Here is a 13,709-nt window from a genome sequence, read left to right on the forward strand (position 1 = left end):
ACTGCTGGGGCTAGTTCTGTTAATTGATGAAGCCTGCTCTAAATTAGATTCCCTTAGTTATATGTTATGAGTAAATACTTCTGTTAGGGTAAAAATAATAAAATGCACTTTATTTTGTACCATTGCAGTGTTTTAGTGAAAGGTATAGGTTGATCACAGTTTGAGTTTACCCGATATTTTGAATTGAGTACCGGTATCTTGAAGTGCTGGGTGACTTATATGTATTGTATCACAGCCCCAACTATGGTGCACGACATTAAGAATGATTTGCTGCTAAGCATTCGCTATACCAAGATTTTCAGGTATGCTTTATCATTCCTTCACCATGCATTTTCTATGCTTTTTTAGTGGTGTGACACCTAAACTTTTTAAACTACTGCATGCTGTAATATATCACCACACGCACTCCCAGTTGACATATATTTCCGTGCTCTAATAGGCATCCACTTTGGGGAGCAGTATCGTATTTCATGTGTAGTATTGCCATCTACTAGACACTCCCTCTGAAACAACTGCAGTTATTCATTCTTTGATAGTGACATTTTCCCCCAAACTTATATTGCCTGTAGTGCTACTATAAGGTAAAACAATAATATACAACATAAATCAATTTGAAAGGAAACAAAAAATAAATAAAATTCAAAGTAAACTGGCACAAAATGACTGGCAATGAGACCTAGTCACTGAATTTTGCCCGAGGTCCTGATTACTTTAACTCCAGATGTACAGGCCCTGTGCAGGATTCAGGTTTCTTCTCAACCAGTGAAACAGCATGAACATGAACCATTGACCCCCCCCCCCCCCCCCCCTCTCCTCTCTCTCTCTCTCTCTCTCTCTCTCTCTCTCTCTCTCTCTCTCTCTCTCTCTCTCTCTCTCTTTTCTCCCCTGTTCCCTGTTTTCACTTTGTGGTCATGTGTGTAAGACGTACTGGATACTAGTACATATCTTGGTGGGGTTTCACTCATTTATTTCGATGTTGCACATAGGTGCACTGTCTGGATCTTTGCACTCATGTATTGTATTATTTCAATTGTCTGGTCATTTTCACAACCCTTCTGCAACGTGTCAGTAGGGACCAGCTGCAAGAAATGCTGAATGCTGTGCACTGAACCATACTGAAGATGTCATTTCCCCAATACATTATTGACTCTATGAAGAAAATGCCTATAATGCCGACGTGTCTTCGCAACAGCTGTAAATCAAAGTGGAGTTGTTTAAAAGAAGACGACGCCATGAAGCATTTCTGAAATAATTTGTATTGTATATTTTAATGATTGCTTGCGTTGTATTTACTGGTTTTCGGGTTGTCCTCAGACAGAAATGAGACAGCAGAAGGGAACAGATGAAGGCTCAAGCGATTTATTATTTACACTTTAATCTCAAAATAAAATCGCAAGTGAGGGAAAGTGAAACTGGGAGTCAGAAATGGACAGAAATGATTACAAATTGTTCGTCTTTGATTCCTCCGATCCTTTCCCTCTCTATCGCTATCTCTCCCCACACACTCCCATGCCCGCCCCTCCCTGCCCCACACCGCCCCGCACACCACCGTGTTTCGCGCCAAAACTGCACCCCAATTCTCCTCTACACATCCACACGCACATCCACACACACATCACACACACACACACACACACACACACACACACACACACACACACATACGCAAACGTAGGGGGGGGGGCCCTTGCATCCCCCCCCCCCCCAACACACACTACACTCTCCTGATTCTCCTAATAATTACCCCCCCCTATCATTTTGTAATAATAATAATAATAATAATAATAATAATAATAATAATAATAATAATAATAATAATAATAATAATAATAGCAAAAAACAACAACAGCATTTGGTCTTTATCCAGTTATTGCACGAATGACATGTTCGGTCCTAGGCCACAAGGTGGAGTAATTGAGGAGGCAAACCATTTAAAAGCTCACACAAGTACAAACTGTGCAGTAGTACTGAATAGCCTAATCCAAAACCTGATAACAATAATTACAAATATAAATCCAAACCTTTATGATACACAGTCTCACTTTTTTCAAAGATTCCAAAAAACTGAGTGGCTTAGAAGATAAATGTATCATGAATGATTGGCACAGTTGGTGCAAACAGGTTAAAGATCTTCTATGAAGCTCTGCTGGTGCCTTTCAGCTCTGGTTAAGTAATTTGTAAGAAAAAAAAAGCTACAGTGTCATTTGAATAATAATAATAATAATAATAATAATAATAAATAATAATAATAATAATAATAAAATATGTCCTGTAATATTAATAATATGTTGTATTATTATTACGGGACCATTCATTTGGACTTTTATATGTATAACGTTTGAAACAAGAAATTTTGAGGCATATTTTATACTGAACACATAGTTTATTCACTATTAACCCCTGTGCTCTGCAAAGAACCGATGACAGGCAGACTATCTGCCTATGAAGTCACCTTTTTACCAATAATCTCGCAACCCTATCAGGGCTCGTCCCAAGCCGCGCCCACTCCAGCACACACGCAGCAGGCTATAGTTACACTTAGCACCTGAGAACAAGGCATGCATGCTGTGCTTGGCTGCTGGGTTTATTTTAAATGGGTAAAATATCAACCGTTCTGATCAAGGGATGTAAAAAAAAAAAAAAAGTTAAAGGCGGTCCTGACATCGTGCCACACTTCCTAACTAGATGAGGCTTTGCTGCCGGAATGTATGTTGTAAGCTCGGATCGCATGGACCCTCCTCACGCTTCAGCTGAATATATATTATTTTATTCAACATATGCAGAGAGAGAGAGAGAGAGAGAAATAGGAGGGGGCTTGTTGCTTTGGTGATTCACACGTTGCCTACTCCACTGTCTGAGAGCCGCCGTGCGTCCTTTTGGAGTGGGCTGCAATCTGCAGATTGTGGTCTCTGTAGCACAGCTCTGCCTTGAGTGAGTGAGTGAGAGGGGGAGAGGGTTTCTAACTATGTGTGCAGAGTCTGTGGCTCGCTTTCTTTGCACTATCGTTACTGTTGCGAGACTGGGATCTTAAAACAAACAGACAAACAAAAAAAGAATAAAAACAGATACTGTAACATTTTACTATTGAATGAGCAGAATGCCGGGGTAGATTAAGTTGTATGCCGACTCTCAAATGTGTCGCAGCCGGAGCAGAGTTACTCTGGTAACCTATTAACTTTTTTTTTTGCCTGTTGCCTTCAAACTAATAGCTACCGAGGGTAGTATGGCTTTGGACGACACACGTGAAAAAAACTTATCTTTCACGCCAATGGTAATGGAAGACACGATGAGGAACGGCAGGGGCCTTTCAGATCAGTGGGCGGACACCGTAGTGGTAAGACCCAGGACCACGGAGCGGAACATCACCGTGCACAAACGACTTGTCCTGGCTTTCGCCATCTCAATTCTGACCCTCATCATCGTGACCGTCATCGCTGTGCTGCTCAGTGTCAGATTCGAGGAGTGCAGCGGCGACAGCACCGCCAGCGCATCTCATGCGAACCTCACAAAGTTCAACCAGTCACGGGACGCTCATTTCAACCACAGGGGCGAAGACTCCTTCCATCCCTGGCGGCAGTTGAGGTTACCCGGTTCACTGAGACCACTTCACTATGACCTGCACATTATAGTGTTTACGGACAACTTTACTTTCTCTGGAGAAGTCAGCATTGAACTGCAGTGCCTCAACTCCACAAAGTACATCGTCCTGCATGCGGACAGGCTGCTGGTGCAGAAAGCAGTGGTGCACTCAGAGAGCAAGAAGACGAGAGCGCTCAAGATTCACCGGCACTTCAGATATCCAGCGAATCAAGTTTTTGTTATCGCTATGCACAAAGAACTAGAGTCCCAGAAAAATTACAAAGTGAACATAACTTTTCACGCGCACATAGAAGATGAACTTCTTGGTTTTTTCCGCAGTTCCTATGTATTGTACGGAGAAAAAAGGTATGAAAAAAAACAAAACAAAACAAAAAAAACGAATGATATGTATTATTGCTGGTTCTGAATACATTTCGAATATGTGAGATTGATCTTTAGATGCACTCTTCATACTACTCCCGGTCAATTAATATTGTTTTAAGCGCTCGTAAAATGTCATCAGACAGCATTATTCGGTACTGTTGACAGGTTAGCTAGCTGTCGATTTGAATTGTCGTTGGTGTTTATTTTTTGACAGATGATAGGAACGGCCTACATTATCACAGAAGGGATACTGTACCAAACCGAGCAATTTAAACTTCACAGTGTCAAGCATGACTCAATTGAATGTGCAGGCACCCCTCTGCACAGTCTTTAACTGCTCACTGCTGTGGGTTAGGCTAATATATAGTATGTACAGCTATGGACACAAGTTTTGCATCCCCTAGAATTGTAGGATTGAGACATCCCAATAATTAAAAAAACAAAACAAAAAAACAACCCCCCCCCCCCCCCCCCCCCCCCCCCCCCCCCCCCCCCCCCCCCCCCAAAAAAAAAGACCGATATGAACATAATTTTGATATTATTTAACATCATGTTATCAAAGACATTACAGAATGATATCACAAGTCTACCGGAAGCCATAATAGTAGCACAGTATTTCATGTTAGATTTCGAAATGTCACAGTTTTTCGTTAAGTATATGACAAACTCCAAAGCTGTATGTAATTCGATATGTTAGCGTGACATTATTCAGCTGGTTTCAAACGACTTTGTGAAGCAAAATCTGGTATCGGGTGATGCAAAACCTTTGCTCATAGCTGTATCAGGTCGATACATAAAAGCAGCCTATCGATTATAAACAACCCATTTGGTGCGAATTGCATTATTTTATTTACATTTAACCCACATAATTATAATATGCCTTAACGTTATAATTCTAATACGCCTTAACGTTATACCGCCCCTTCGCATAAACACTCCTGACCTAATGTCAAAAGTTAGCAGACTGGCATAAGCTGTCTGAACTCATCTACAAGTTTGCTCCCGGACCTGAATGTAAAGCACACTCGTAACAATGTAGCGAATCAGGTTGCCAACATAGGCATGTGGAATATCCCTCTACCACATCACCCCTCCACACTTCCAACAGAAACACCTAACAGATTATCTGCAAGTCAAACTGATCACATCAACACTTTCGATTAGATATCACTGACACTTTCATTTCCTACTTTATGTACTGTACATATTTCTAATGAAGTTCGCCCCAGTACAGGTTTGCATTCCACACAAGTCATTTTGAAAAACATGTTCACTCACTATAGGGTATAGGTGGCTACAGTGGTAGATCTTGTGTATGCTTAATTAAATGTACACTAATATATATATATAGCGTTGTGCAAATGTCAGCCTTTGGATGTGTTTCACTTTTGCACTAGTATCCAAATAAAGGTGCAGTACACGTGAAGTTGCAGTGCTTAGGACAGGTACAGAACTCCAAGGATTAGTTCAGAAAGGCAATTTAATGACATTTTGTTTTTGCTAACCTCCTTATCACCTTCAGACTTCTTCCAAGTTCACTTTCTTTTTTTTAATATACCAAAATGTGCACTTTACTGATACTTTCCATGAATGAACCTCTTTATTGTTGCTAATGATAACCCTGCCTTGAATAAAGTAACAGCAGTAATATACTAGTTTACCAGCCTCCTGAATGCCAGCCAGCTGGAGTCCTAGTTGCGGATGATAGTAAACAGATTATGTTGTGGTATTAAGGCAGATTTTTTTTCTTTGGCACTGAAATGCACATTCTAGCCTGACTGGCAGAAAAAAACATTCATGAAAAAAACCAAAGGCAACAATATATGAAGTTAATTCTGTCTTTATTAATAAACAAATCACTCTGTCACTAGTGATACAAATGTTGCATAACACCCCTGCATTGAGATAAAGCAGTAAAGCTGTCATGCTCTATTCCCACCGTTAGTTGTTTTCATAAACATCATGGTGCCATTGATAGTTATTGTAGCTATTATTGTGGGATGTAAATGTAATACAAGTATCTTAGTGCTTAATGCAATCATCAGCACATCATTTGATGGGCCACGGGATGTGCTGTGGATTCTTTAGGTGGCAGTTCTCTAAATGTTAGCAGCAGCCATCTGTTGATCAGTGAACAATGTGCTTATTCCAGTTTATGCCAGCTCCACCAGTGACTCCCACACAGCCATCTCACTTTTGGAACATTTTTAAAAATAGCTGGGAAATTATGTTTTTGTCTTTCATAGATGCAAAGAAAGATGTTCTTGAAATATAGGAAACACAGTAACAGCAGCCCATTGTTCATCTGAGGGGTGTTAGAGTTCAAATGTTTCAATGTTTGCCAAGTGTTAAATGTTCAGTTTGTCTTCGTGTAACCATTGCAGACAATATGCAGGCCAAATATAGGAGCTAGGCTTAGTGTTTACATAGTACAGTAGTAAGAGTACAGTGTAAGCTACACTCATTTATTTCATATTTTTTCATGGTGTTTTCCATATGCAATTACAGGGCTACGTTCTCAGTGCTGTAAAACTCCCAATTCGTCATTTTAGCACGTTCAGAAAGGAGAAATGCACCAAACAAAGTTACCAAACCAGAATTAAACTACTCAGACTTTTAATTCAGGGGCTTGTATGAAACAACGTATTAATTTTCTTATTCGTTTTATACGTTTAATTGGTGGGGCTTTTTTGTGTTCTGCTGAATTGTGCTGATCACGATTAGGAGTAAATAGCTTTGAGAATCTAGCTCAGTCTTTTACATGAATACATGTTGCAGAAACACAAAGAATGTGATGACAAGCTTCTTACAATGGCTTTCTGATTGATTGGTAACAAACATTCTGCATTCTGCCAACATAAAAAAATATTATTGTGTTTAATACTGAATTTGAAATGCTTGGGAAATTATACAGAAGCTAACAACTTGTGCAAGGAAGAAGGATTGATTTCAGAAAATGTTGGCAGGGATGGCCCTGCGTTTCAATATAGCAGTCTCTTTTTGCACTCATGGAGGCACTAGATTGAAATACCTCTCAAAGTTGTTTCTAGGGGTCTATTGAATTGATTTAAAACAGAGGCGGGTTGAAATGCAGCTGTTGTTTAGATAATCAAAGCAGAGCCCTTTGTGTGCCAGGTTTATGCAATTCAAACATCTTAACAGGGACTGTATTGTGAAGTGAGATACATGGGAAATTGATCACGGGGGATGCTGCTGCACTCGTGGATGCTTGCGAGGTAGGAATGCAAGTGCAGGGTTATCTGCATCAGATCTGTAAGACCCAACCTGTATAAGCAGCGGTTTGAAGAACCAGAGAGAGACGCTGAGACGCTTGTCATCAGTACTCGTTAAACCTCGGAGTTCAGCGAGGAAGATGCTGGTGATTCATTGGAATTTCCGATATGGAAACGAGAAAGTGCCAGTGCACGAGACTGGAGACCATTTAAATGTAGTTCATTTTTGTTTTGTTTTTACGTGTACAGATGAACAGAGTATCAGATTCTAGGTCATGGAAACCTGCTTTTAACACAAGTTCTGATCTCTGCTTGGTTGGGAAATGAAAATGCTTTCGTTGGTGTTTTGTTCTGCTGCCTTTCTTTTTCATAATACCAATCTGTCAATTGTTCTTTTACAGCTCTGATATTATTCTGCATATTTTTTATAATGTCAGGGCGTACTATAATTATGTGGTTGACATTTACTTTCTTTGAGCAATTGTCTCTGTTATGTGCTTTAGCTAATTATTTATTCCTTGTCTTTGTTTCAGGTATCTTGCAGTAACCCAGTTTTCTCCCACTCATGCAAGAAAGGCCTTTCCCTGTCTTGACGAGCCTATCTATAAAGCAACATTTAAAATCAGCATTAAGCATGAAAGCACATATTTGTCTCTGTCCAACATGCCGGTTGAAGCCTCGATTTCTGAAGATGATGGATGGGTCACTGACTATTTTTTTAGGACTCCTCGAATGTCCACTTACTATCTTGCCTGGGCAGTGTGCAATTTCACATTCAAGGAAACTGTTACAGATAGCGGTATCACAGTAAGTGCTTTTTCTGTTACTTTTAATGCATATTGATTGCACAGTCCCTCAGACTTAAGAGACTGTCAGTGGTGTCAGGCCATAGAAATTGCCTTTGGCTCTAGCAGAATACACTCTTTACAGTGTGTACTGTAAGAACCCCACAAAACAGGCAAGCCACTATCTGACCACAAACTACAGCAGTTTGTCACACAGTGGATTTTAAACTATGAAGCTGGAGGGCCAGAGAAGCATAATAGGGTGATGTTGCTAGAGGTAATAAAGTTAATAAAATAACCTCTCCTGCAGGAGCAAATTATTGTTATCATGTAGCACTGAATTTGGAAGTTTCTTGCTTGACTTTATTGAGGATACCTCATGCCGCAAAACATGAATATGATTGGCTGTTTTGTAGGTATAATGCATGCACTTGGATTCTGATTGGTTGCCGAAATGTGGCACAAGCCTCTGAGTCAATGTCTGCTATATTAATTCTTCATATTCAATAGTATTTGCTCTTGTGTTATATGTAGAGCTGATGATGTTAATTATATAAACACTTCCTTAGCTCTCTTAGCTTAGCCATTCAGGAAACGTTTTTAGATTTTTAATCACATCTTTTCAATTATGAGCTATATCCCATTTTGAAACAGCATCTCCTAATATATATAGAAATATACATATATGATGGATTGAACTATGCAATACAAATTTACCTTCCAGTTGGCTAATGCATAGTCACATGACCATAAATTGTGTTGTTTCCAAAAAAAACAAAAAAAAGGTCTACAGTCAATCAGTCAGGCAGTACCCTCTGACACCAGCCCAGAAAAGACAAAATGGCAGACCAACCACAGAGTTCTTTTTAGATGAAAATGTTTTATTAATTTAACAGATACGAGTTTATCAAACAGATATTGACTGCAGTGTTCATATTATATTGGAAAACAGTTCCCCTTGGGTTGAAATATACAACATTACAAATTAGAAGCTGAAAAATACCTATTATCTTAGAGGGCCCTGCAAAAGCAAAGATAATTTATTTGGAGAATTTATAAAAAAAAAAAAAAAAAAAAGGAATTGTAAAAAAAAAAAAAAACAGGAGATGCAGAAACAACTTTAGATGCAGGAAGAAGCGAGGGTTTTACATTTTTCAGAAGTTCCACACTTGTTTTATCTTGTTAAAATGTAACTGAAGAGTTAAGCTAAAAATAGAAACACGCAAACATACAATAAATAAATAAATAAATAAGCAGCACATCAAAGAACCAGTGTAAATAGACCAGCTGCCAAGAGAAAGTGAATGCACTAGGTTTTAATGACTAAACATAACAACCTTAGGAAACAGAATTTACAATTGATTTGAAAGTTAGAAGGCTCTCAATGCATCATTTGAAAAGGTTTTTGCATATTGCAAAACACTGTATCTTTTTATTTCACAAACTGAAAGATATTTCTGACATAGTAAATGTAAAAAAGAAAAAAGCACAAGGGTAAAAAAAAAAAACACCTCTATGCTGAGTTTTGTTTGATTTCCATTAACCCCCCTCATTACAGAAATGAATACATTGAAATACACAATGCTGTATTCATACTGCTGATGTAGAGTGATTGCCATGTAGAAACCATTAGCATGTGCAGCCTGTAGTGCTTTTGAAATGAAGAAAGCAATGCATTCAGATCACACTAAAGTAAAATGAGTTCACACTGGAGATTTTGCAACAAATAATGTGATTAGGGTGTGTGATGGGAGCAATGAATTCTGATACAGCTTGGTTAATTAGTTGGAGGCTTGATATGACCCTGTTTATATTTTCAAGATGTGAGATGATACAAGAAAACAAGGTCAATTCTCATGCTTTTGACTCTTGTCATTATTCACCATGGGAGCAGGCAAAATAAATTTCCAATCAGCAAGCAGAGATATTAAATTGATCTCTTGCGCTCCTGGAAATTAGGAATCTGTATCTCAAAAAACAAACAAACAGCTATTTGCAACTGCACAGCATCTGTCAGGAACAGATTTAACAGACAGTTTTGCAGAGTGATTTGTATAGATGTCTGAAGGCATACAAAAAGTAGAGCTTCCACTCTTACAGATGTTTGTAAATGTGTGCACTTATCTGCATTAGACTAAATTGTACTGAACTAACTCCTTTTCCATACTAGGCTTTAGTGTGATAGTGGGAGTTCCCTTGGGCTAGACTCCCTACTGTTCACCTTCACAGCAAAGCGGACCGTGGAGAGGGTTCACCTGTCTGTTAAAAGACCAATTCCTACCCCAGAGGTGGCTTAGATACATAATTAAATACAAAATAATAAAAAAAAAAACTAAGAACATACAGTGCAGTAAAACTAATGCAGCAGGGTTAATAGATTTTTTCATAAATGTTTCACCATTATTGTTATTTATTCAGTATTTTCTTCCATTTCCATTTTGTACACATGTATTCTCGCACTATTATGTTGTAGTGCATCATAAATAACTAACAGAACTCTAAGACATGTTAACGTTTAGGAAATGAAATGGAACATGATATCCCTACTGGAAAGCACTGTGTACTTTACACACCCGAGTTCTTTACTCCCTACTTGAATACTCACTCCTGTGTATTTTACACACCCTGGTTCATTACTCCCTACATGAACACCCACTAGACTACTTGGTTCTGCAGTTGGTGGTTGTTTAAAATCATTGAATTCAGCTGCTTTTCTGCATCTTGGTCATGCCGCTTGGATCCTGATGTTGGTACTGATGTGCAGATCAAATGTAGTTTAATGTGCTGTAAAATGCAGGGTTCCACCAATGTTTCATTTACACATTCAATGACTAGCTTAATCTTTGGTAGACGGAAGCTACACTAAAGCTTTTGCACACTTTTTGTGACACGCTCACAGTAGTTGATGCAAAGATCTAAAAATTTACAGGGGGCTAAAGAAGCTTGCGTAAAGTTTCTGTGCGCTAATTTTAGAATGAAATATTGTCTACTTGACAGAAACAAAAAAAAAAAAAAAAAAAAAGAAACATACAGCTGACCCCATGGGATTACCGGAAATAAATAAACCCTAATGTTTCCTTTTTTACTTGTATTTTCTGTGTAGATACGGCTCTATGCCAGGCCTGATGCAATCCAAAGGGGATCGGGAGACTATGCGCTGCATATCACAAAGAGACTTCTAGGGTTTTATGAAGACTATTTCAAAGTGAAGTATTCCCTACCCAAACTAGGTAGGCTAACAGGTGCATTTCTCAGTGTGTGTCTGTGTTAATGTATGAGAAAATGGGGCTCAGCTGAAAGCGTTGGTTTCTTTTTTTATGTTCTGGTGGTGCATGCTTTGAACAAACAGAATGGCATTTCATTAACATGCTGTTACTATACCCTGCAGTCTGCGCTGCTGTGTGGTGCTGCGGGGGGATGCGTCTTAGAGCCCATGAAAAGCTAATCACCTGTTCTTCAGCTACAGTAGTGCTAGTTGTGCAATCAATTATCAGATAGTTAATAATAAATAGTGATCAATGCGTTGAGAATACATTATTATTCAATAGCAAGAGGCAAGGAAATAAAACTGTGTAGACTCTTCACAAAGCCTACAAACAACTGAAAACATCCATGTGCTTGTATAATAATGTATACATCATGGCGTTCTTGATCGATGAATGCTTAATTGGGGCTCGCAAAATAAAAGCCATGACAACTAGTAATAGATTAATAGATTCATTTTTGCATCACTATGGTTTCAGGAACTCGAACAAGCATTTAGCTGTGTGACCTATACCGTTACTAATTAATTAACTAATTCAAGGGATACTTTATGTCACCATTTTCTTAATATTTACTTTCTATTCCATTCTGTGTTCTTTGTCACATCCCAACATGTTTCTGCTTAGGTATTATTAGGTAGTATTTACCTGGCTTGCTAACTAATGTCTTCTTTCAACCACTAGGCTGTGCAACTATAATTTCTGCCCCCTCTGTAACTGTGGCAACTTTCATAGCCTGTACAAGCCTTTTTGCTAAAGTCTGGAGGGCATCTTTTGCCACGGTTCCCAACAATCAGATTCAGCTGCTCAGTAACTTGAAGCCTGCTCCTATTCCCAGCCACTGAACTTGATATTTTGATTTGATTCAGTGAAGTTAATCTGGGCAACCTTTTATTGCACGCTATTTGTGAGAATAATATTGAAACTAATGCTAATACTTACGGTGCACACTACTGTATAGTATGTGCCAGTGGTTTTAATGAGCAAGCCCTTTCACATGTTTGGAACAAAAATGTATCCATTTTCTAGGAACAAAGCTGTTATTGCCCATTTTTAATCCAAACAAACTCTTTTGGTATCCATGAATAGGGGAAATATGTTAATAAGCAAGACATCCCAGGGGTGCACCAGCATTTATCAATTTACTACCTTTTTTTGGCATTTAACAAGGTATATCGAACTGGAATAGAAATCAAAAACAGTTTGTGAACAGGTGCCTAAGCAGTAAACTTGGCAGAACCTGGAAACTCTCACAAAGGGTTAACTAATGAAAACTATTCTCAAATTACACTAATGCCTGAAACTAAATAACTAAATTATTATTATTTATTATTATTATTATTATTATATTATTATTATTATTATTATTATTATTATTATTATTATTATTTTTGTGGTTATATAAGGCGCCATCTGGGTGATGGGTGCAGGCAGCAGTTGCTTGCCCTCAGGAGCATTAGGAGAGGCACTGCTGTCCAAATAAACATACGAAGACGTGTTGCCGAGAGCAAGTGGAAAATACGTGATGCAAGAAAATCTTTTTGCAAAGCCCTTGAAACTGTTCTAGAAAACCAAAAGGGTAGCTGAACTGCCGGCATTCGGTTGCCTTCCCAAATCTTTTTAAGTGTTGAAGTTGGCAACAAGCTATCAACTGTGTAGGGAGGTCTTCGGGTGGAGAGTGGGAGTCTGTGACACACGCAGGTTCTTATGTCTTTCGAGAAGCATTTGAGCTAGTCTTGTTTTACAAGGTAAGCAAGCTGTCATATACAGGGGGCTGATCATAATTACCCACCCACTTTCATGTCTTAGTGCCTTTGAGGAGAGATCTTTTTAGGAGGCTGAATTCTTATGGATGTTGTAGCCAACTGGATTTTAATGAAGACGTTGATTCTTTCATTGAAGTTTGTTAGCGCACGAGTTGGGGGAATAACAGCTGTAAAAGACAAACTTTTTTTTCAGGGAACACAAAGATACAATGTCAAAAATGCATAGCTGAAAGGCCTGTTTTAAAATAAGTAGGCTTCCATTGTGATGTACTGTAGATGGTTTTGTTGGTATAGTACTATATTTTCAACAGAAGTAGTATTTTAATTCAGAACGATATGATTCTGAAAATATCACTTGCCAAAAGAGACGACTGGACACATGGACTGTAATACAATACATACTTTTAAATCCGGTATGTATTGTAGCAGTATGTAAAATTCCCCATTAACGACCCAACACCAAAATGAAATCAAAATGTTACCCATGCACAGAATTGCTTAAAATGTAAATGCAGTGCAGTTTAGCAAAAGATTAAAAAATAACAACAGTCTTCAGAGTTAAAACCGTATCCAAAGTCAGTATTCAAAATTGCAGAATATAGTGCTCGAGAAGTCCCTAATGTCACAGTTCACTTGCAAATGAAAAAGCATAAACACAATTAAAGAGCACAGATTTAAAAAAAAAACAAATGCATCACA

General features: G+C 38.5%; 1 protein-coding gene across 2 annotated transcripts in view; it reads left to right on the forward strand.

Annotated features, from left to right (window-relative positions):
- The first annotated feature begins 2,556 nt into the window (after positions 1-2,556).
- LOC121318038 (thyrotropin-releasing hormone-degrading ectoenzyme-like) overlaps positions 2,557-13,709 on the forward strand; it is an 83,000-nt gene continuing 71,847 nt past the window's right edge. For both annotated transcript variants that reach the window (XM_041254244.1, XM_041254245.1), the window contains exons 1-3: positions 2,557-3,945; positions 7,730-8,003; positions 11,085-11,211. In XM_041254244.1, coding sequence (XP_041110178.1) covers positions 3,224-3,945; positions 7,730-8,003; positions 11,085-11,211 — 1,123 coding nt within the window. In that variant the 5' untranslated portion in view covers positions 2,557-3,223. The remainder of the gene's footprint in view (positions 3,946-7,729; positions 8,004-11,084; positions 11,212-13,709) is intronic.

The sequence above is a fragment of the Polyodon spathula genome, chromosome 7, assembly GCF_017654505.1.
Source record: "Polyodon spathula isolate WHYD16114869_AA chromosome 7, ASM1765450v1, whole genome shotgun sequence".
In the NCBI taxonomy this organism is placed as follows: Eukaryota; Metazoa; Chordata; class Actinopteri; order Acipenseriformes; family Polyodontidae; genus Polyodon; species Polyodon spathula.